We start from the raw sequence: 23,710 nt of genomic DNA on the forward strand, positions 1-23,710 counted from the left end.
TTAAGCTGCTGTAACTTGAAAATGTTTCATGGTGAGACCCAGACCAACAGACAACAGTCACACAAGAGCCTAAGAATCCACAACAAGTTGTGCAATATTAACAAAATCTGTTATTTGAACCACTAGAACAAAATTAGTAAGGAAGACTAGTAATGTTTGGAAATGTGTTGAGTCTTCTATAAAGTCACACACTCTGCAGACCTAACAGTTTATTTGCCTGTCTCCCATGTTTTGATTAAATAAAGAAAAAGGCAACAAATGTATGATACGCAGTATTATTTAAGACATACGAGGCATCATAATGAGGAACTCATGATCAAACTATAAAAAAGGGTGACCCTGTACCAGCTTTTTGGTCTTTGTTCATCTAGTGTTAGAGGTGTTATCGAATTTGGGGAGGGAGTGCTACAGTACACAACGCAGATGAGAAGCTTAGTTGTACATGGAGGATTGAGCCCGCATGGGCATTGTGACACAGTTACTGATTACGCTGCTACCACACTGAGCAATGTCCCCTCCTTGCACTACTTTGTGGCCTCTTTATAGAGACTTCTCGTCTGGATAATATGTCTAATCCTGAACTTTGTGTGTCCTTCACTGGAAAATCATCACTTTTCTCTGGTAATCATATATGGTATATCTCTTATTTATGGTGTACAACATAAACGCACATCCTTGTGTGGCTGTTGGGTTCTTCGTCTCATATACATGACAACGCATTCAACCACCCCAATGCATTTTGGGGCCCGAAAAAAAAGATAGCAGAAATCAGTCAACCAAAACAAGAATCTGAGTCTACTGAGAAAGCGACGACAACCACACCCAATGCCCATCCACTTAGAAGACTGAAGGCTACCCCTCGTCCACCTCCAACAACAGATCAGAAAGCAGGAGATCTTCAATGTGTTATCTGTGGTTTAGCCAGAACAAGGGCCAAAAGGACTGACGAAAGAACAAAGTACAGAGTATGTGAGTCTCAAAGGGCAAACAATTTTTTATCTGCACCTAGTTTCTTCCAAGATTAAGTTTTCAGACGAGTAGCTGATCTAAACAGTTAGGCCATGAGCCAACCGTGTTATCTGTACCACTTGGAGCGACGGGTTCTGATATGATTTATTGGCAAGGTATAAATGCCTTGAGATGGAAAATATGAGATAGCAAGTCTTAAATATTTGCCTTTTGTAAGTTACCACTCCACTCCCAAGATACCTTGATGTAAATGGATTTTTTTTCATAATTGTGAATTTTATTATTAACAATTACAATTACAGTAAATGTGATTATATAAATTGATGATACTTATAATAGTAATTATGATTATACTAGGTACACCAAGTAAAATTTATACATTTTTTAATTCGCACCTTTTTCCACAGCTGGTGGTGAATGACCGTATAGCATCATAAAGAAGACTGAAACAACCACATCCTGTCCCTCTGATCCCCAGTGTATAAATGTCCAACATGGAGTTACACTGACAAGCCTGTAGGACTACTCATTATGGAAAACTTTATTAGAGGCATCTCAGGTAAGGAATCACATTTCACTCTTTGAGATGGAGAGAAATGTGCAAAGAATCACAGTTCCCCGCGTATTTTACCACAGGAAGTGCAGGAGCCTCTTTCCTACGAAGAGCGATTTACAGACTATTAAGCGAAAAACTGAAGCAAGTGTCAGTGATAATGCTGGAATGAATGAGTGCACGAGTACACGCTTAAACAGAAGAACATCTTTATAGTCAAACGTGTATGCTGAAGAGTGTATATTTTTGGGAAATATCCAACCATTAATTCTACGTCAAGACAGGAGGCGAGGATTAGGCTTTACTTTCCATGCTTTATTCCTACAGCAGCCCGTCAAAACAAACACTTCAAATGTAGAACTATACCAAAAGAAGACTTCCTTTCCCATCAGTCCTAGGGAAAATGTGTATGACATAACATTCTATCCTGTGCCACCCTCCATAGCCTCTCGGTGACACTCCCTCTCCCTTTTTTGTTGTTGCTCAGCAGCCTTTCAGATAAGTGTCCTTTGTCTCTCCCACATTTTTCCATATTTAAGTTTTACTCCCTAATGTCGCAACCACGGGAATTTTTACCATTCCTCCGTGGCCGCCCAACTTCTCCAATTGCCGTCTCAGAATGGCCTGTATCAACAGGGGCTCCAGGAGCAATTGATGTCTTCCGACCACTAAAGGGCTGCGCACCGCGTCAGTTTAGCAATCCACACAACCCAACCCCTCTGTCTCCTAGCGCATCTCCCTGTCAGATTCCTGCTGCGGGGAGACAAGTTGGGCAGTGTGTTGTGACGGAGGCAGTCTGATACTGCTCCTCAGCACATACAAGTGTATACATTGCGAGCCCCCCGCCTGATGTCGAACACCAGCCAGCGGGTAGGATCACTGGTGTTCTGTTATTGGGACCTACCCAGGTGAAGTGACCGTGCCTCTGCGTATGCAAGGAGTGTGGTCCCATGGCCCTACGTGCTCCATTCAGGGCTCTGCCCTTTACATCCGTGGCAAAATACATATTGCACTTCTAGCGCTCCCTAGGTGTTTTGGGCTAGCCCCCACCCTTATAGCCCGCTATTCACAGGCTGTGCACAGCCTTACATAAGGATGGAGGATGTTTGGGGAGGACCAGGCAGAATACCTAGAGAAGGAGGAGGAAATCATGCACCACCTCATTGACAGTAATTTCTGCCATGTGATGGACACCATCATATGGCAGGTGGTTTCACAGGCAACCCGGGGGTGGACATGGATGCCTTTGCCCGCCTTAAGAAGGCCTTCATGGCCTCCCATCCATCCAGACCTGGCCCCCTCGCCCCAGCACCTCCAGAGACCCCCCCAACCTCTCTGACAGTCAGGGCTCTCCTATCACCTTTGATGAGGAGGACTCACACAAATCCAGATACTGGCTCCCGTCCCGTAAGGCCTCTACCTCGGAGCAGGATGGTATTGCAGTGACCCCTCATGCCATGGAGACAGATATGCTTAACCGGGAGGACCTAATTCACCCACATTCCGCAGAGTGGTCTCCTGCTCCGAAGGTGGCGGCCTACGTGGCAAATCAACTGCGAAAAACCTCTGGACAAAGAAGTCCGTAGCTGCCTGCAGGCGGAATGTCCTCTCCCGACCCTTGAGGGAAAGGTGGCTCTCACCCCTGAAATAGATGCCAGGAGAGCCACCTTCCTGGCCAAGTTCATAATGGGGATTCATATGTCCTGGAGATCATGCCAGGATAAACTCCTGGATATAATTGGCCCCTGTCAAAGATCCTAGACATGGCAGCAGATAACAAAGCCTCCGGCTCCCTGATCTCTCCTGAGACACTGTCCGGACGGGCCCAGAGGGTGGTCATATTATTGGGGAACGCGAACTGCGTAATTTCTACCGAACTGTAGGTCCCTCCTTATTAAAATAGACCCTATACTGGGGAAGCCCAACCTCAGAGGCAGGCCCTGTAGCTCAGGGTGGGCTCTTTGGTGACCCATTTATCCAGGAGCTGGGGAAATTCGTCAACACATTTACCCCCCTTGATAAAGCCCACACCTCAATCAAAAAGATTTTGACCATCCGTGTTTTTACAACATCCGGTCGTGGTAAGGGGGCACTCGACCGCCCGTACCGTCCAACAGCCCTCCACCAGAGAATCATTCACCCACAGAGGTCAGTGGCAGGACTTGCTGTGCTTCTCCAGCTTTTACCCAACTAGAAGCCACCCCTGTCAAAGAAGCGCAAGAGAGACCTTGAGGAATAACTCCTCCTAAGGGGCCTCATAGAGTAAGTGTCAACTCCCATGTGGGTATTCGACTTGGGGACAGATTGGCACATTTCTATCATAACTGAGAACTCCCGACTTCAGATGCTTGAGTACTGCAGACAGTAAAAGGCTTCCACGTAGAGTTCTTTGGTTCCCCAAAACCAACTAGACAAACCACGTCCAATACAGTTCTCCTCATCCCAAAAGAATTTGGTGGACGAGGAGGTTGCGGCACTACTAGACATAGGAACGATTGTGCCTACACAGCTCCACCCCCAGGGTTTCCTCAGCAACTTGTGTTTGGTAGAGAAATGTGATGGGGGCCAACAGCCCATCATCAACCTGAGGAAGTTCAACGAATGGCTAGTCTTTCGTCATTTCAAGATGGAGGGAATCCACCCCCTTTGTGATATGCTGCAGGCAAAGGACTGAATGGTACAACTAAATCTAAAGGACGCCTACCTGACAATCCCTATCTTCCTGGCACACAGGCACTTTCTTCAATTCCAATGGCGCTCCCATACCTTCCAGATCACCTCTCTCCCTGTCGGTCTCTCATCCGCTACCTGGTGCTTTTCCAAGGTTATGAAACAAGTCGTAGAACACCTTTCGGCGACAGGGGTCCGACTCTTGGTATACCTGGATGACCTCCTGCTCATGGGTCAGTGTCCATCATGGCTCTCGGCACATCTGCAGAGAGCGATCACCGTCCTAGGATTTTTAGGACTTGTGATGAATGGAGAAAAATCCTCTCTGTTCCACCTCAGTCGATCCACTTCCTGAAATTCCTAGTGGACTCTGCGGAGGCCACTCGAGCCTTCCACCCGGAAACTGTCCCGGATCAAACACGAGCTCCACAGAACCCTGGCCAGGCCCTCCTGCTCCCTAAAACAAATAACCTGCATTGTGGGCCTCTTGTCATCCTCCATTCAAGCCATATTCCTGGGTGCGTTACACTAATGAGCACTGCAGCGCCTAAACATATTCCACCCCTGCAAGGGCCTCACCTACTCTGAGTCCGACCCTCTCTCAGAGGAAGCCAAGGAGGAAGTCCGCTTGTGGATTGCACACACAGAGGCCTGGAATGGGCATGCAATTTTTGGTTTCCAATAGAATGTGGTGATAGATTTGGACATCCGCCTTTCCAGTTGGACCATCAATCACACAGGTATTGCAGTTGGAGGACGGATCCTGAAGCAGGTGGCAACGGGCACGTTCCTTCATTACTGGAGCAAGGAAGCGAGATATGCATTTCCCCAGTCCGTCATGATTATCAGACTCTCGACACATCTTTGGCAACACATTGCAGATCTGGTGGTGACTACACTGATTTAGAGATCTTAAGTCTAGTTCCAGTTCTTATGGACCTTTCTTGGGATTTTCCAATTTGTCTACCCCTAGTTCCCGATCTTCTCCGGGATCCGTTGGAAAACCAGCATCACTTAGTCCTACAAGGGTCTTTCAGTCTTCTAGCCTGGAGGATTACAGTGAACGCTGGACTATCCCAAAAATTTCACGAGAAGCTGCAATGTTACTAGCGAAATCCTGGGCAGACAGTACCACCAAGCGCTACCCCTCATCCTGGGCTAGATGGTTGGATTGGTGTCGTTCACTGCAACTGGATACCGTGGTGGTGAACACTGTCCATATCCTAAATTTCCCTGTCTCCTTAGCCTCAGAGGGCCTTGCATGCAGGCCCATCAACATCTTCAAATCGGCTATCCAGGCGGGTCACTCTCCGGTCGATGGTTGCCTGGTAGGGGAACATCCTTTAATCTGCACACTGCTGAGGGGAGTTAGACTGTCCATCCCTCCAGAGCCCAGATATTCCAATCTATGGGATGTTAATAAGGTTCTTCACAGGTTCAAATCTTGACCATCAAATAAGTGACTATCCCGAAGCAGCTTTCGGCTAAGCTGGCTACCTTGTTCTGTTTGGTATCTTGCCACAAAGTCTCAGACATGCGGTCCTTGGAGTTAACAGGTTGAATATTTACTGCAGAAGTGGTGACATTCTATATTTCTCCAAGAACGAAACCCAACTCCTGGGTGGTATCATACCCCAGTTGCAAAAACTCTGTGTGGTTAGGGTGTTGAAAGCTTACAAATCTATGACTGAGGAGTTACGCCCTTACAGGAAGAGGAGACTTCTTATCGCTCTCACCAAGCCTCATAAGAGGGTGTCATCCCAGACCATCACAAGACGGGTCAGGAGGGCCATGCAGGAGGCGGGCATTTATACATCATGCTTTGGCGCTCACTCTGTGAGGGGGGCCATGGCCTCAAAGACTTTCTCCGTGGGAGCCCGACTGGAAGACATCCTTATGGCAGCGGACTGGTCTGATTCTACGTTCAAGAATTTCTACTTCAAAGCAGTGCAACATCCGGCATCCCTAGTGGTGGGGAAGCTTTGAACCAGCCTAATCCTCACCTCCAGTCCTGACACAGAATGAAAAATGTCCTAAGTATTGTAACAGAAAGTTTCAATTCAATTAAGGACACAGAGGCGAGGATTATCCCACCCAGACAAGATACTGCATCTCCAGATAAATGTATGGTAACAGGATCTTGGATGGAATACCTATTTTAAGAGTAATTAGGAGGGTTTATCCCCAGAATAGGCTATCTTCAATTTATATTGAATATTTATATGCTGTCGCAAATACATATGTTCACTGATGTCTTCTATATTTCTCATTATCCTCTGTTGTATAGTTTTTTTCCAGGACCCGGTACTTACAAGATTATCTTCATTACTTAAGGAACAGTCTTCCAAACAGGATTGAGAACAATATGGGATGGTTGCCTTCGAAGGAAGAAAGAGCATTGCCAAGATGCTTTGAGGCGATGCTGACACAGGACTGGATGTTATGTCGTACACATTTTTTCAAGGACTGATGTGAAAGGAAGTCTTCTTTCAGAGACAGTTCTACAGTTGAAATGTTTGTTTGTTTTGAAGGGCTGCTGTAGGAATAAAGCAAGGAAAGTAAAGCCTAATCCTTGCCTCTGTGTCCTTATTAGAATTGAATCTTTCCGTTATGATAGTTAGGACATTTTTCACTGTGATTCAAACATCTGAGCAGTTTGTAGTAGGGACACAGTGGCTGCAAAAGCCCACTATCATGCATCTTGTTATAGGAACTATACAAGGGTTAAAGCAAAGGAGAAAGGTCATGCATCTAGCATTCAAACCAATGATAACTACAAAAATATGAGAGATGAAGCATATGATGAACTATTTCAATACACTAGAACTGTGATTATTCCTAACAAAGGGGTAATACGTGTGATGAGTCTCATTGAAAGGCTTGAAACCCTCATGACACACTGAGGAATACAGGGAATAAACAAATCAATCAAGAATCATATTAGAAGAAAATTGGACTCTGGTTTACAGACTCTACATACTCTCAGACAACCAAGGAAAATTATTGGCCCAACTTGATAGTGTCATGCTACAGGACTTTGTAAGAGAAAACCAGAGTATGAAAGGAGAATTATCAGTTTTAAAGGTTAAGGCAACAGACATGAACAAGATCACTGATCAAACATCATTTCACATACGAGCAATGATAAAAGCAAACTTGACATCAACACTATGGCCATATCAACAATCAGACGTTGATAAAGAACAATTTAGAGTGCCTGATTACCTTACATGGTTTCTATTAGGACTTCTGAATGGAGATCCAGAAAAAACACAGCGTCCAAAAGGGTTGCCTTACTTATGCAATCATTCAGTCAGGATATTATATATGGAGTCGAAATGGCCAGCAGAAACCCCCAAGCAATTGTAGCTCCTATTTGCCACTTGGTCATGGGATTTCATACTCCCAAATGGAAGAAAATGATACCGCCTTGTGTCTTCGGAAACTTGATGCTACCTTAAATGAGCAAATTGTTCTTCCAGCCGACATTCAGCCTCATGTCTTCACTAACTTAGCATGGGATAACATTGATAGGCAGGGAGAGACTCATAATGGTAGAGGAATAACTCATTAAGTCAATGGTATAGCTGTGCAGCCCAAGGTGTTTGGACCAAAAACTTTTAAAGCTCCTTTTCCAAGCATGGAGAAACAAAAGCAAAGAACATTGACCACCACAAATACTGAAGGATCATACTTTGAATTTGCACTGAAGCAGACATGAAAGCAAAAAGATCAATATCATCAATACTAGAAGGTCATATGTAAAACAGTGCACTTAGAGTACACAAGTGTGTATGTAGCTATGTTGAGACTGGCTTGGTTGGTATTTTTGTCCCCTGGGTGGAGAAAAATTAGAAACATAACATTCAGGTATTCTACTCCTTCATTGAGGATGTTAATGTCTTTGCAAAAGACCTATGCCAACAGAGATTAGACTACCTCTTGCAAGTAAAACAGTTGTGGGATGTAGCCCTGGAACATCTTCGTCATGACAATGGAGATCTTTCTGCATTTTAGATGTCGTATGTGGATATTGCTGAAAATGTCTTGCTGGCTCTGCTGCGCGCTGCTTGAGTAGGAAATTGACATTTACATCTGACCGCCATACGCTCTATGATCCCATGATGTTCTGCATTTGACAGGATGAACTATGCTAGATAGCTTCCTGTATACTAAGCCGAAATGACATTACTTGCAGTGAAACATCCAGAGATACACCACAACTTCATCAATGGATGCTTTTCAGTTCAACTGTCAGATGTTAATTGTTTAAGGCAAATCCCGGTCGACCAAGCGATAGAGGTAACAGTTAAAGACACACAGACTGTGGGTGGTACGACAAGGTTCAACCTCAAGGCGGGTGCTGTGAAAAGATATTATATGACAGCTGAACACAGAAGTGCCTTTTTGGGTAAGATAAGGGAAACGGTTTGTACCAACAGCTCAGATCTTACTCACACAGACCTATATAAGTCACAAATTGAAAAAGACAAAGATACTATTATGAGTGCTATTAGTCTGGTTCAAAGCTGAATAAACCCATTTGCTGGGCCACATGATCTCATTAGTCTTTTCACGACAAAAAAGGAATCTCTAGACATAGTATTCGACATAATGAAGGCACATGAACTAGGTGAACAGTGGAACGTGAAAATTATGCATATGATCTATATCAATATATGAGGAATACAATGAATTTATATTGTTTTTAAGGAATATATAGTTACTATCACAATTATTAATCATATATATATGTTTTATTATATTGAATTTAACCTATCTGGTGGAATTAGATTTATTTTTCCACATATTACAATGAATTTATATGCTATTTATCAAAAATAAATATGAAAACCACTATTTGTTACAGCTATGGTTGTTAATCCAATAATATCAGACAAAAGGCAAAGAGTGATGACATGCTAGCACATATTTTCCATCTCCAGGCATTCATACCTTGAAAAAAAAATCATATTAGAACCAACCCCCACAACCTCAGAGTGGTACCAATGGCCTACATTTGGGGACCTGGCTCGTGGCCTAAATGAGATGAATGAATTTGCAGCAGATTTATATGCCCACCCAAACTGATGTGTGTATACATTTGAAAATATGAATGTACAATGAGCTCCCAGCAGCAATGTAACCACCAGCCTTCAGTTAAGTCTGTATCCACTGAACAAACAAATGAAGTTTTGAAGCCACTCTTGAGTGCTGGCTACGGGTTCCCACTCAATGACATCAGAGAATTAACAGTCAACATTGATGAAACTGGACTGATCCATAATAATGAAATTAAGATTTTTCTGGTGAGAATGTATGACAGAATTTGTTTTTTGTCAGTCTAACAAAAAGAATGAGCCACTTATGGTGTCCTCGGCTGATTTGACTCCTGAAGTTCTTGCTGCCAAAATAAGATCATAGGATGCAGTAAAATCAGCAGGAACCATTTTGAGAAACGTCCTAAATATGTAGATTTTGGAACTAATGACAAATGTTTTGATGCACCAGAGCATTGCAAATCATGAGAGTCAACAAGAATGCCTGATGTTATCTTAACATTTTTTACATTATTGTTAAATATCAGTAAAGCAAAACTATTACAAACTAAAGTTCTTGAGTTCGGAGCAGAATCAGACAACATTGATAATGGCTTTGAAGGTAAAGCAAAGAAGGATTAGAAGACAATCCCATGAACCAACAGGTTTATGCTGTGCAAATGTACTGTCCTTTCTGAATCATGTTTTTGAATTACATCACAATAAAAAGAAAACTCTGCTACACATGATGAGCCCCACACAGTCTATGACAAGTTCATAAGTAGATAGCTTATCACTTCAATGAATAGGATTGGTGCAGCAACAAGTTATAATGACATAATATGGAGCAGGAACGTGTTAGCAGCTCATGCTGTAAAACCTTGAGAATCCGACAGCACACCACTTCCAAGTCACTTTACCAGGAAAGAATTTACAATTGCTGCTCTTGATAATTTTGATTTTGAAGACAGCTCTTCGTCTGGAACATCCAGCACACATAATACTGCCATGTTGATTTTTACCGGACTGTACCAATGAAGTAGCTGCTGGAAAACAAGCTGTGTCAGCTGTAGGCATAAACAAATGAAGCTGCAAACTTAAAGTCCAACTGCCTTGTCAATGTGTGCAAAATCACAACAAGCGATCAACACATCCCACTTTGTGGTCCGCGAAGCTGATTTAACTGAATTTATAATATTGCTTATTCAGTGCGGACTGAAGGATGAAGAAAAGACGGTTCCCACTGAAGAAGGTTGGGTTTTTACCAGTAATACCTTCTCCAGTTACCAATTGCACAACAGGATAGACAGCTCTAAAACATATCCAAAATGTGCGTGCTCAGCTTGAAGACCAGCCTATCCTTCCACTTTTCTGTGATGAAGGTGTTTTCCATATTGTAGCTGACATTTCTATGAGCAATCCAGTAGAATTTGATGACCTTTATTAAATGATGGGCATTTTCCACATGACAAAATTTGTGTTGAGGTGTGCAGGAAGATGATACATTTATTGAGGCTGAAATATTTGGAAGCAACACTGTCCAGTCAGTATTGGGTAGAACTCATTCATATCTGAGGCTACAGAAACATTGCGTTGAAATGCTTTCTGGAACAAGAATGACAAATTCGATTTGCATATCTTATCTCAGAAGTGAAAAGGGCACAGGGTGCACTTCATTCAAAAGACACAATGCAAAGCCAGGCAATGTTCAATACACTCAGTTCAAAATCAGAAAACCAAGTTTGTAGAGTTTGTCAAAGAATATAAAGAAAGATCAGACCTTTGCAAGTACTAGGGAAATATTTTACACATGATAGCTCAAGTAAAAAAACTAGGTGCATGCTGATTGGGAGCTGCAAGTGAAGACTGTGGAGTCACTGATTACTGTGTTTCGCGAATTTGATTGCATAAACAACCTGGGATATGGGTCCTGGTATTTGGAAAGAGTGAAGAAGCTAAAGGTGGAAAAACCATACCTCTACGGAAAATGTATTCAAAGACATTTTGTGGTGAAAGACAGAGGGGGAAGGTTCAATGCTGTGGCTCCAGATATGAAACTGGAACAGACGATCCAGAGGTCACAGAAGAGATCCAAGGGAATTCTTGGTCAGACACGTAAACGTTAATATGTTGCTCAATGGCAGCTAGTTTACCATTAAGTTCTTTCTATTTGCAATGTTTTTACACAGATGACAAATAAAAAAATAATGGACCATAGTGAAACTGTTCCCCACCACAAACTTGTGGGAAAGAGAGGGGAACGTTTTAATAAACATGTTGACAGCCTTCGTCATTTCATGCAGCAGCAAGGAAACCCCTTTGAAATGACTAGGCCTGTGCAACTACACAACTTTGTAACCAAACTATATGTGGATAACAATATAAAGACACGTCTACTAGATGTCCTGGAACATGGATCAAAACTATAAGCAGAACAGAAGCAGGAGAGATTTGTACTGAAAGAGAAAAAGCTGTTAGACATATTCACTAAAGCTAAACTTCCACGCTTTAATTGCCACAGTAAGAGTTTCTTCCACCCAGCCGCTATAAAACAGGATTACAAAAAAAACCAACCTTCGCAAGCACATAAAGAGATGGAGGTAGCAAACGAAAGGGGTGAATTTATCAAGGACATTCTATTGCATGATCTTCTTCCAACAAATGCATTGTTTGAGGGAGACGCTACAACCAAACCAGTAAAGCATAAACTCATACAAGAGCTAAAAAAAACTTTCACCTAAAGAATTTCAATTTGAAACGGTGTCTTCATTGAAAACTGCTGTTGTTGTGGACTATGTGTCACAATTGCGAATGGTCAATATTTCATCCATGCAACACTTCGGAGAGGTCATTTAGACTGTTCTACAGATATCAAAGTCACTGTGCCCCCATGATAGAATTGCACATTGTATTTGACAGTTACTTTGAACTATCTGTCAAAGAATGTGAGAGAATTAGACAAATGTCTACAAGTGGAACAAATTACATTTCCTGCATCAAAAATTCAACACCTATACCTCTGCAACTTGATACATTCGGGTCATCAACATCGAACAAGATGAACTTGGAGATGTTAACTGCCAAAACATTGCTGATGCTTCAGTGAAGAATGAATCTACAGTTATTGCAAGGGAAATCATTATCAGTGAGGAATTGGTGCCTGCAGAGATATATTCAAAAGGTACAGGCCATATTGTTCAAGAACTTAACAGCAAATTGGAGGAAGCTGACCTTCAAGTTGTGCCACATGTTGAGTGGCCTGTTTGAAATGGTTCCAATCAAGTCAATGCACTGTAAAATGACACAGATGTTATTATTATGCTACTTAGATTTGTTGCAAAGTTGATAAGTCAAAGATTGCTAGAGTTATGGATACGTTATCCAACATGTAAGAAAAAACACTTAATCCTGCATCATATTCTGTTACAAGAAACTTGAACCAGAGATGCCCAGTATTCTTATCAAGGTACATATTCTTACAAGTGATGACAGTATGAGCAAAATTTGAGCAAAGCTTGGAGCTTTAACTGCTGAACCTGTGATGTTTCTAAAAGGATTTGCTGAGACAGAAGAAGAATGTGACTATAAAGACATAGACAAATACCTTGTGCATGTGTAGAAAACGAGTTGTGTCTGTCACACATTTGACCATCTTCTGTACAGAATTCAAGAGATCAGTCCCGCTAAGTTACCTTCCACCGACGTCATATTCTGTGTGTGGCACATTAAAAGAGCTTTCTACTTGATCAGATGATGTGTAAATGTTTTGGATAATGCATATTTAGGGAAAGATCCATGTGAATTTTGTTAGGAAGATATTTATGGGGTGCTAAAACCTAAGAAAAGCCTCTACCCACAAAACTTACATGTAACTTGCAAAACCTGTGCTACAAAAGGATGTCCCTGTCAATATGCTCTTCTCAAATGTTCAACATTCTGCAAATTTACCACAAGAGATTGCTGAAACAAAGTGAACTATGAAAAACAGGAGTGATCATAAACACTGTTTAGTGTATACATAAAAGAATTAAAAAAACATTATAATTTGTTTCATTTCTATATATGCCTCTTCTTCCTCTTTATAGCCGCGATTTTGGAAAATGGCAGAAGGGTTGCTCTGAGGAGTTATTTTCTGGCTCTATAAGGCTACTTGAACGCTAAAACCAATGCTTTGACATCAAAATGAAGCATATAGGTCTAATGGTTTCTGAAATATTACATCATCACTGCAATACATCCACCATTTTTAGAAATGCCGTCCAGAACAATTTGGCAGGGATCAGCAATGCCTATGCAAGTTAAATTATTTCTCTACTGATCCAAAAAAAACATGCAAAAATTTAGAGAGGTATATCAGGGAGCTAGGATTATATAAATGGTATTAGAGCAATAGGCTCAAATAGCCCAATAGGACAGAGAGAACCAGCAAACAGTTATAAAAACGCAAGTGACACACAACAAGCCCACAATTCTGGCATCCTCAAATTGACTATAGCCAGTGCAATTGTCCACCCTAACGTCCCGAGCTCAGTGTCTAGAAAAATACCAAACGGGAGACGATCCTGATTTTTTTTCACAAACTGAGTATGTCGCAGCCTCACCTGCTTGGCCTCATGAGCACTGGGGACTATATGTTGCCCCTTTACTCTCCGGAGAACTACAAATGGCTTATCAAGCCGCTAATCCCTCAGGAATCACTTCCTACTAAGACATAAAAAACGAGTGTTCTGGACCATTTAGGGTATGACGCTGAGTTCTACAAGGCCAAGTTTAGAAAAGACAGGTCGGGTCCCAATGACAACCCCATACCCCTGTATTATTGAATGCAAGATTTGGGAAACCGATGGTTAAAACCCTCAACATCCACTTTGGAGGAGGGAGTAGAGAAGGATCTGGAGGCACTCCCTGCATCTACGAGGGCCTAGATTAAACAACATCCTAATATGACTGTCACCAAGCAATAGATCTAGTGTGTGCATATTACAATTACCCGATTTTAAAGCTTTTATCTCAAGAGGCCAGCTTCCCTCACCTCTGTTTTGGAGCCCCCACAAAAAGTTACAACTCGACCTCTGCTCAATACTAAAATCATCCCAAAGACAACTGGGAGGGATGTGGGACAAGTGTTACCAAGGTGCAAAATGGGGCCATACTGCAAGGAATGGTCCCCAAAAAGTGATAATCCCAAAGCCAATGTAAATAGGCTATACTAGGGGGGGGGGTGTTTTGTATATGGAGGAGACCACCGCCAATAAAGAAAACAAGTGAGACTCAATGGGAATCTAGATGCTGCATTGGTTGCTGATTCAGGGTGTCACTACTAGGTGGTTCGGCGATCCCATGTACAACAAAGACAATTCGTGAGTGGGGAAAAGTAATCATCACATGTGTACAATAAATCTGATCCCATCAACCTTGTTCAATTTCAATGGCAAGGAAATACTGAAACACTATGTTTGGAGGTTATACCAAACCTGGCGGAAGATATGTTCATAAGGACAAATTATCCCTGTTTCATGCAGTTGTTAGATTGTGCTGTACAAGGAAGTGAGATAGAGGCTAGACCCCTTCAAAGGAAAAGAGATAGATGGGGGTATGCATAATTTGAGGAAGAGAAAGGCTGAAAAACATAGGCTTAAAAGAATGTTTGCCTTGTCTGACACCAGCAAAAGAGGTTCTATATTTGTTTCCACAGGTGAGACCTGGGAACACTAACCTGGTTTCAGGGTGGCATAGCATGAGAAACCCAACTTGACTCTTGCCTGGGCACAGGACTTCACAGAAGAACAGAATAGGGTTACTACTCTGCCAGTGGAGGGAAGGAGATTGCAACTAGTAGTGCCCCTGCCTTCTGACACAAAGTATTGTATTTAGCCCACAGGTAAGTAGGAGGTGGCCATTATGGTTTGGAGAAAATGGAGAAATACTTGCAAAGAAAATTATTTTAGCCGGGTGTTCATTTTGACATTAAAAAGTACTGAGAGTCCTGTGAGCATTGTCAGAGAGTCAACCCAGCTAGAGTACCCAAAGCACCTCCACACACTCTTCCTATAATTCATGTGCCGTTTGCAAGGATAGGGATGGACTTGGTTGTTCCTCTAGTGGTCTCCACTAGAGGGTGTCAATATATTTTGGTCCTTGTAGACTATGCTACTCAATATCTTAAGGCAATGCCTTTCACCAGCAAGACCACACCCATAGTTGCACGAGCAATGATAGAACACTTCACTAGAGTAGGATTTCCAAGAGAAATCTTGATGGATCAGGTAAACTCCATTCATGCCTAAGTTAATTACGCAAATCTGTCATATCCTGGGAATATAACAAATCCAGACCTCTGTGTATCACTCACACACAGATAGTCTGGTAGAGAGGTATAACTGGATGATTAAAACCATCCTTAAAAAGTTAGTTTCTGATACTGGTCGAAACTGGCCTAAAAATGTTCCTCGTTGTTTTTTTTGCCATACGCAACCATGCCCAGAGTTTCACAGGCTATTTACCTTTTGAGCTGGTCTTCGGCGGTCAGCCTCAAACTTTGCTCGCATGGCGGCCGAACACTGGGAAGAGGAAGAAGATGAGGGTCGGGAGTTTTTGGATTATGCAGCCACGTTTGCATGTCCTAAACTGTTTTGGGTGGAAAGGTTTTCAATGAGTGGGTAGTAGAGCTCTTACTCGGGGTCTTTTTAATGTGAATGTTAGTGACTGGAAGGGAGGTTAAAGTCTCAGACCTCTTTCAGACTATCTAACAACTCTTGTAATCTTTACACAACACGGGTGATAGTGAAGAGACACAGTAACTTATGACTTACGATACTCAGGACCTGTTCTATTTTTCTTTCAAGGGCCCCCCTTCTTTGTGAGAAGGTAACAGCTGCAGGAGACGAACCCAGAATTCAACAGAATAGAGAGAAACCAAAACAGAACTCTCAAAGACCGAACAGACGCTCTATTTTTGCTCATCCTTGCATTGGCTCATTAAGCACCTTTAGCCTCAAAGCCTAGAGTTGGTGTCATGTCTGGCCACAGGCACATCCAATGAAAAGTGAGCATAATGAGGCCTTCCTGGAACTTAATCCAAAATAATACATTTCAGAAAAGCAAAGCTGTGAAAAAATTCTGAAAGGCCTTTCTGCATTGCAGGTGATAGAAAATTCTTAAGGGACACTTTTTAAAATAGTTTACAAGCGCAAGTGTCATTTCCATCACCTTTCTGAGGCTTAAGCACTCTTACTTCTAAGCAAAAGTTTGAGTAAAATGTGAAACTCTTGAATCAGCCCATCCAGATTAAAAGGTTAGCTTGGCTTCGTGGGTACAAAGATTAGCAGAAGCTTTTACATTTTATGGTATACTTCGAACATATGGTCACCCAACCAGTTTTCTTTTACTAAGTTTTTCTTTTTTTGAAAGTGGTTGATACTGTTTCTTCCTATCAGGCTACTTGATGCAATAGGAGACGAGGGGAAGGCACTGTTCATTGCAGACTTTTCATTGTTGTTGTAGGCAGCTACCACTTAACTGGTGCATTTGTCAATAATAATATTGAAACGTCTGCAGCTGAAGGTGCTGCTGCTGCCAGTAAATGGATTCAAATCCAATGCTGGTTTGCAACTCTTTTCTCAGCTCCCTCTGAACTGTGGCCTTGTTAATTTTTCATTCTTTCCCAGTTCAACGGTTTAGAGGACAGCTGATGCATTTTCGTCTAGTGGACCTCATCTTTCACATGGGAACCAATGATGGCAGAACCGGAGAAGGGAGCCAAGATTATCTCTGCATTGAGAAGTCATGGGAGTAGCCAAAGGGTGAGAGGCCTACTACATCTGTTACAACACTTATTATCCTGTTTGTTGATAGTTTGCTTATCCCAGAGACCTTTTATATCAGCCAAGTAGACCTGTAGTGCTCACTTCTCTAATACATTTGATGGACGTATCTAAAACGTTATTACCTACTGCATCCATGTGGCTGCATTCAATAGCTGTAGGAATGGACAATAAGGAGACAGTAAATATTTTATGCATTGTCAAGATTACCCCTAAATCTGGGGAATAGAGGATTTTTGCCTGGCTTAAGTCACCATTTTCAGTGCTGGGTACAACCAGAAGCCTTAAATGTATTGAGCTGCTTGTGTTCCTGTTCAGAGGGAACCTGGCCCAGCAGTTTGGGCTACTCTCTCCCTCCTAGAGCTGAATTGTATAGGTTGGTTTTTGTCTGAGGTGGCATGACATGAAAAAAGGTACACTGAAATGTGGCCAACTAATTCTCAGTGGCTGAGCTTAATTCAAGCACTCCACCAGTCACTTTTTTGCTTTCCTCAATGTGATACACTAAACGTGCGGGTGCCGTGCTAACTTTGCCATTACAACTAAGCTGCCTTCTACTGACAAGGCCAAAATCCCCCTGGGGTTGCTTGTATTCTCGTTTCGAGGGGGCCTGGCCTGGCATGTTGGGCTGTCATGCTTGTACTGAAGCACGACTAGGACTGATCTGCAAAGGGTTGATGGTGGCATGGTTGACAAAACCACAATGGCATGGATTGTGGCCTGAGTAGTTATGAATGCCTGAGAAATAATTCAAGCATTCCAACCATCCCTTTTTTGTTTTCCTCATGGTGTGTGAGGCTGAAAAGTATAAACAATGATGGCTACATGCACTTTTATTGAGGTCATAGTAATATTAAGCACTGGATGAGCTTAATTTTTGAGATTATTGAAGACTTAAAGGTTGCCCATGGATTAGAATTTGATTTTAATGAAGATCATAAATAGTGACCAATTCTTGATTCTGGGTTCTGCTATCCTCCTTAAACTCCACTTCCCCCTGGGTAATAGTGCCAACTGTGTTTTTCATGTAATGGGCAACAGACTCCTGAAACAGACTTTAACCTGCTGCAATCTTATTTGCATCCTACACAACTGTAAAGTTCTCTGGAGCGAGTCCCTTGGAGACATGTGCCTTGACAATGAATACAACTTTATGCAAGATTCCTTGGCAAAACAGTCACCCACAGTATGGAACAGGATCAGCCACAGCCATCACACTGCTTCTTCACGTAACTCCTGGAGGCAGGATTTAAGAGTGGCTCTTATTAGAATGTGAGCCAAGGTTAAAAACCTTCCTGGTTCTTCTTCTAGGCTAAGAATGCAACTATGGCATGGAACACTCGTCTCTGAAGGACAGCTTGTATTTTCAAATGATGCCCAGGTTGCTGGGTATGTACCGTTGCTCCTTGCCGTCCAGGATCCTCAATGGGATTTCTTTCATGTCAAACTGGATAGTCATTTGTGACAAATACAGAACAGATTAGGTCCATGTGTTTTCTTCACAAGATTAGCATTTATCGAAAGGTGCTCAGGACACTAAACTAGCAGATGAATGAAAAAGACAGAGGATAAACTTCAATAAAAATACATCTCATCTTAGCTCCACAAGAAAGGTGTAAAATACCCCAGTACAAACAAAAGCTAATGCATTGAGCAAAACATTTGCTTCAAAATCTTATCATTCCACCATCACCTTCCAACCTGTATAAGAACATTCATGAACTTAGCTGTTGGGAGAAGGAGCGCTTCATGCATCACTGGGCACATTTAGGCTTGAGTGAGAGAAGCTGTGAACACCTCACAGTGAAAAGGACAAAGGCGTATTTAAGGTATTGTGGGGGCCTGAAGTATTTTAAGAAAGAGGAAGTTTGCTAAAAAGGAATATACATTTATATCTGTAACTTTGGTGCTCATTTGCATTGAGGATCTGTAAATTACTGGTATTCTGTAGACACACATGATCCAGGAAATATTGCAAGACCAAGGAGACAGCATAAAGCCATGAGATCTCAGACCAGAACTTAGTCTTACAGTGCATTTGCCTTCTGTAAATCCTAGCAAAAATCTAAAACTGTAAGTTGCCGGCTGTGCTACCTACAGAAGGAATGCATTGTACACAGCCTATTAAAGAGAACCAGTGGTAATCTGGAAGCCTGGTTAATGTACAGAAAGGCCACTGAGGATTGACAGGGACATAATCATTAAAGACTCGAGTGTGTAAGGAAGCATGAACAGTTGCAAAATAGATTGCTCTACTCTCCATTTTTCACGCAGGCATGAACAAGGGAAAAATAGATGGCCCTGCTTCTCCTTATTTCTCAAATCGTGTTCATAGATAACAAGACTACAGGCAGCACATGTGAATAAATGTGTATTTTTACCATTACCTTTTTCTGTTTCTTTATCGTTTTCTTCCAACTCATTGATCACATTCAAAGGCACTTCACCATTTTCAGATGTTATTGCTGGCACTGGTTGCTCAAATTGGCTCTCACATTTGGACTTTGATAGGATCTGGCACTCGCTCTTTGGGCTATCTGGTGATTCGTTTCTCTTTTTGTTTAATGCACAGTCAGGAATGTTGCCTTTTTTGTGTTTTAGAGACTCTGAAATAAAAACAATAATCAGTTAGGTACAGAGGAACAAGGCATGAGACAGTTGCATAAAAAGAACAAATAGGCAACGCACTGAGATTACATTGTATCAAATAAATGATGCTATGCTGTATCGGACTAAATATATTGGGCGGCAGCTAAATTATAGAGGTGTTGGGAAACATGTGCTAGAAAGCAAAGCTATTAATCAACCAATCCCATAAACCACTGGGATAAGTAGAGACTCTTCTCTTAAACAGACTTATATAGGGCAAGGTGCAATCGGGCATCAGTCCAATAAAATCTAGTCTACTTCAGAGAACAACGTCAAAAACCCCACTAGTTTATGGTATTTCTTAAAATGCATAAGGATACGATGAATTCTCCCTGAAGGTTAATCTACAGAGAGTCGAAAAATCGATGCAGTGTCTGTGGTTGTCACTTTAATCGCATCACACGGGGAATTCATAGGAATTTCAATATAGTCACCCTTCTTACCAAACCAGAGAGACAAACCATGATAATTTACTCGATTTTTATGGTAATTTGTAAATACGATGACAATTATGAGCACTGTGCCGGCTTTATTTTTCTTGATCGGATTATTTGTCAGATGAATTACTCTTATCATATGAAACTTGATATGACTAAGTATACTTTAAAATTGTGATCTCAGTTGCATGTAGAGACTTAGTCAATGCTATTCATGTGATTATACATTAATTTGCAAGTAAGTGACTCACGTAGGCACAATCTATGTATGCTACCCTTTCAGAGATATCCAACAGGGCAGTTGTCCATGTTTATTCTACTAGCAGCATCAACATTTAGCAGTATACTAATAACACACAACTCCAATTGATAGTCTTCACTGCTCCAGACAACCAACCCCTCAAGCACTGCTTACACATTGCCTAGACCTGGTTGCCCATCGCTTACCTGATGCCTAACCCAAGCAAGACATAATTCCTGTTATTTGCCAAGAATAATAAACAAGCTACAGTACAAACCTGGCTCAATTACATGAACATTGACAGCTTCAAACGTCTACTTTCACCGAATACCAAGTCACTTCGACATACCATGGACACAACCTCACCCTCAAGGAACACATTGCCAAAAGTAAAAGACAGCCTGGTACCAGTTCACTCTTCTAAAGAAAGTCAAACCATTTCATACAGAAAGAGACTTCAGAACTTTTGTTCAAGGTCATGTACTCTAACAACGGGGTGGTAATGCCATGCTCCACAGTGGAACCCTTTTGGGGCATCCTACACACCGCAGCATGTTTTATCCATGGCATGAAGAAAACTATCACATCACCTGCAGCATGATGAAACTCCATTAGCTGCCCTTGCTGGCTTACACCATCTCCAATAGCAGCTGCATCAATTACAAAAACATCACAACCAGCACCTGCTTATCTTGCAGACAAGCTCATGGTTTCTGCTAAATCTCAGCACACCTGCAGTCAAGACCATAAGAATACAAACTAAGAAGTATAAAAAAGTAAGGCAGCAGGCCCTTTCAAACTATTCATCCAAGATCTAGTACAACATCCCAGTAGTCTCATTTAGGATTGTCCCAATTCTGCTCCAATGTAGGAAAGAGTTGAAGACTCGCCTATTTAGAGAGCACTACATCGCAATGCATTAACCATCCGTATATTAGTTTCCTCTCCTCTTATTCATTTAATTCATGGTTGTCTTTGAACATGTACAGCATTTTCCTGTCTTTTGGCTAGGTTCATGCTAGAGAAATACCCTACACATACATGCATACAATTTAAAAAGCTTCAGAAATGTTCCTTACAAATGAAAACTGAAAAAAGACTTGTCCAAATATATAGCTAGCTCCACAATCCGTAATTTGCAGAACAAGCACTATATAATTCACATAGCAAATGCAATGTTCATTACCTCACCTTTGATGTAACAGATGCAATAACACATCTTTTAAATAATCTTACAAATGAGATTACATATCAAATTACCCTTAAGACTATGAAAGGGATGAAAACAAATGTCGAATCATTTACTAGTTGTAGTATGTGTTGCAATTCGACTATGCTGTGATTTTAGGTGTTTTTACCTAGTCATATAAATATTTTGAAGTCACAAGCACTGGGTTTGGTGTCCAAATTGTATTGTCAGTTTGGCTGGTGTGAGAGCTATGGATTGCAGAACGAACCATAAAATGCGTTTTTCCATGATTTTTAGATTTGTATATGTAACCATAACTATGCGTTAACTGTGGTTTTTAAGTGAATATGGAAGCTTTTCATAAACGTACATTAAGGTGTATTCCCCAAAGCGAATCATATTTTCACTTGAACCTTGTGTTTTTTTCAGTGATTTTGTTTTACTATACACTATATCCAACTTCTATAAAAAAAAATACCCTACCAACTGGGCATGGCTTTTGGCCGTGTGCAGTGCGGGTTGGTTGCAGGGCCTTTGGCTAGGACCTGTAACCAACACACCACAGATGCAAAACCAGCTCTGTTGGACTTTCTGCACCCTGTAAAATTTTAATTCAAATTGAGGCAACCCAATCACAAAGTGAATCAGAGAACTCCCCCTCTCCCTCCATTCGCCATCATTGATTTTGGGTGTGTAGAACTGGCTGAGTCTATGGTCTCAAAAAGGAAAATAAAAGAAAATGTTGAAGGGATTTACAACAAACCAAGCAACAGCAATTATTAAGAAAGAATCTACACTCAGGCAATCATGCAGATTGTAAAACAGTGCCAGAGTTAAGAAGAAAACAAAAAAAAAGGCTGTTCAGCGAAAACTTTTACATAACCATAACTAGATAGGTGCTCTGACCACCTGTTAAAACTAATGAATTTGTCAGTTATTGTTATGAACGTACAACTCATAACTCATGGCGTCCACCATGGTGTTCTCTTGTTAAATATTTTTTGTGATATTGCGCCATTGCCAAAAAGATGTTTTGCGCATGGTGGACATTGTGAGTAATGTGTGTGTTCATAATCATAACTAGCTGATTTCAGTGTTTTTGCATGTTTGAGTACGAACCATAACTTAATTTTTTACTTTGTTTTTGCATGAATTTTATAGGTTTTGTTTTGATGTACTTAATTTTCAGTCCCTGCTGCTCACGCCCTTTTTGCCTTTGGGAGCTAAAACAGGAAATTATAAACTTTCTCACCTATGTCTTAACATTTATTGCCCGTGAACAGATCTTTACCTAAAATGATATGCTGACACTTAACTGACTGAGTTGGTAGACTACCAAGTTTCGTGCAAGTCCAACCTCTGGGCCAAAAGTTATAAGCAAATCAAAAAACATATTTTAAATGGCGAGTGCAGCTGAACAATATCGGATAGATAGATAGATAGATAGATAGATAGATAGATAGATAGATAGATAGATAGATAGATAGATACTTCTGTCGTTTAAAAATATGCTTTCAATTCTTCATTTCACTGACCACTGTGACCTAAGTATTTTACAAGAAAAATACATATTTAAATAACTTGTATCTTCTATCGAAGAAAACACAAACCAATTGTTCAATGAGGCATGAAACAGGTCTAATAAATGTCCAGTGACCTCTTGAATAGTCTACACAAAAGAAATGTTCAACGATGCATGAAACAGGTCTGATACATTTCCACTGATCCTTTGAACAGTCTACCAAAGTTCAGTGTAGAACTCAAAGGGTTAAAAACGTGTCAAGGGCATTGTAAACTATTTTACATCTAATGCACACATGTAACTACGAGATAGCTTTAGAGGCCGATTTGCCCCATTAAAATACTATGATGTGCATTACAAATGTCACCTAGTTCTATCATCATTTGTTTATATTCGAGAAGCAGGCAGCGGGATGAATTGTTTTGGGTTGCAACTGACACCAAGCCTCAGCGTAACTAGTTGTCAGAGGATACTACACCCAGTGCGTTACTGTGTTCAAAACTAGAGACAATGTTTTTTCTTTGGCTTTTTGGCAAAAGCAAGTGGTCTAAGGAGAAAGTAGGCTACTGGGCTTCCTGCCATGGCAACTTAATTTTCACTTCTGTCCATTTGAATGTA

The 23,710-nt window shown here is 41.4% G+C and overlaps 1 protein-coding gene across 2 annotated transcripts in view; it reads right to left on the bottom strand.

Annotated features, from left to right (window-relative positions):
* ZRANB3 (zinc finger RANBP2-type containing 3) overlaps positions 1–23,710 on the bottom strand; it is a 744,981-nt gene that overhangs the window by 152,444 nt on the left and 568,827 nt on the right. For both annotated transcript variants that reach the window (XM_069225060.1, XM_069225059.1), the window contains one exon: positions 19,442–19,660. In XM_069225060.1, coding sequence (XP_069081161.1) covers positions 19,442–19,660 — 219 coding nt within the window. The remainder of the gene's footprint in view (positions 1–19,441; positions 19,661–23,710) is intronic.

The sequence above is a fragment of the Pleurodeles waltl genome, chromosome 3_1 (genome assembly GCF_031143425.1).
Source record: "Pleurodeles waltl isolate 20211129_DDA chromosome 3_1, aPleWal1.hap1.20221129, whole genome shotgun sequence".
In the NCBI taxonomy this organism is placed as follows: Eukaryota; Metazoa; Chordata; class Amphibia; order Caudata; family Salamandridae; genus Pleurodeles; species Pleurodeles waltl.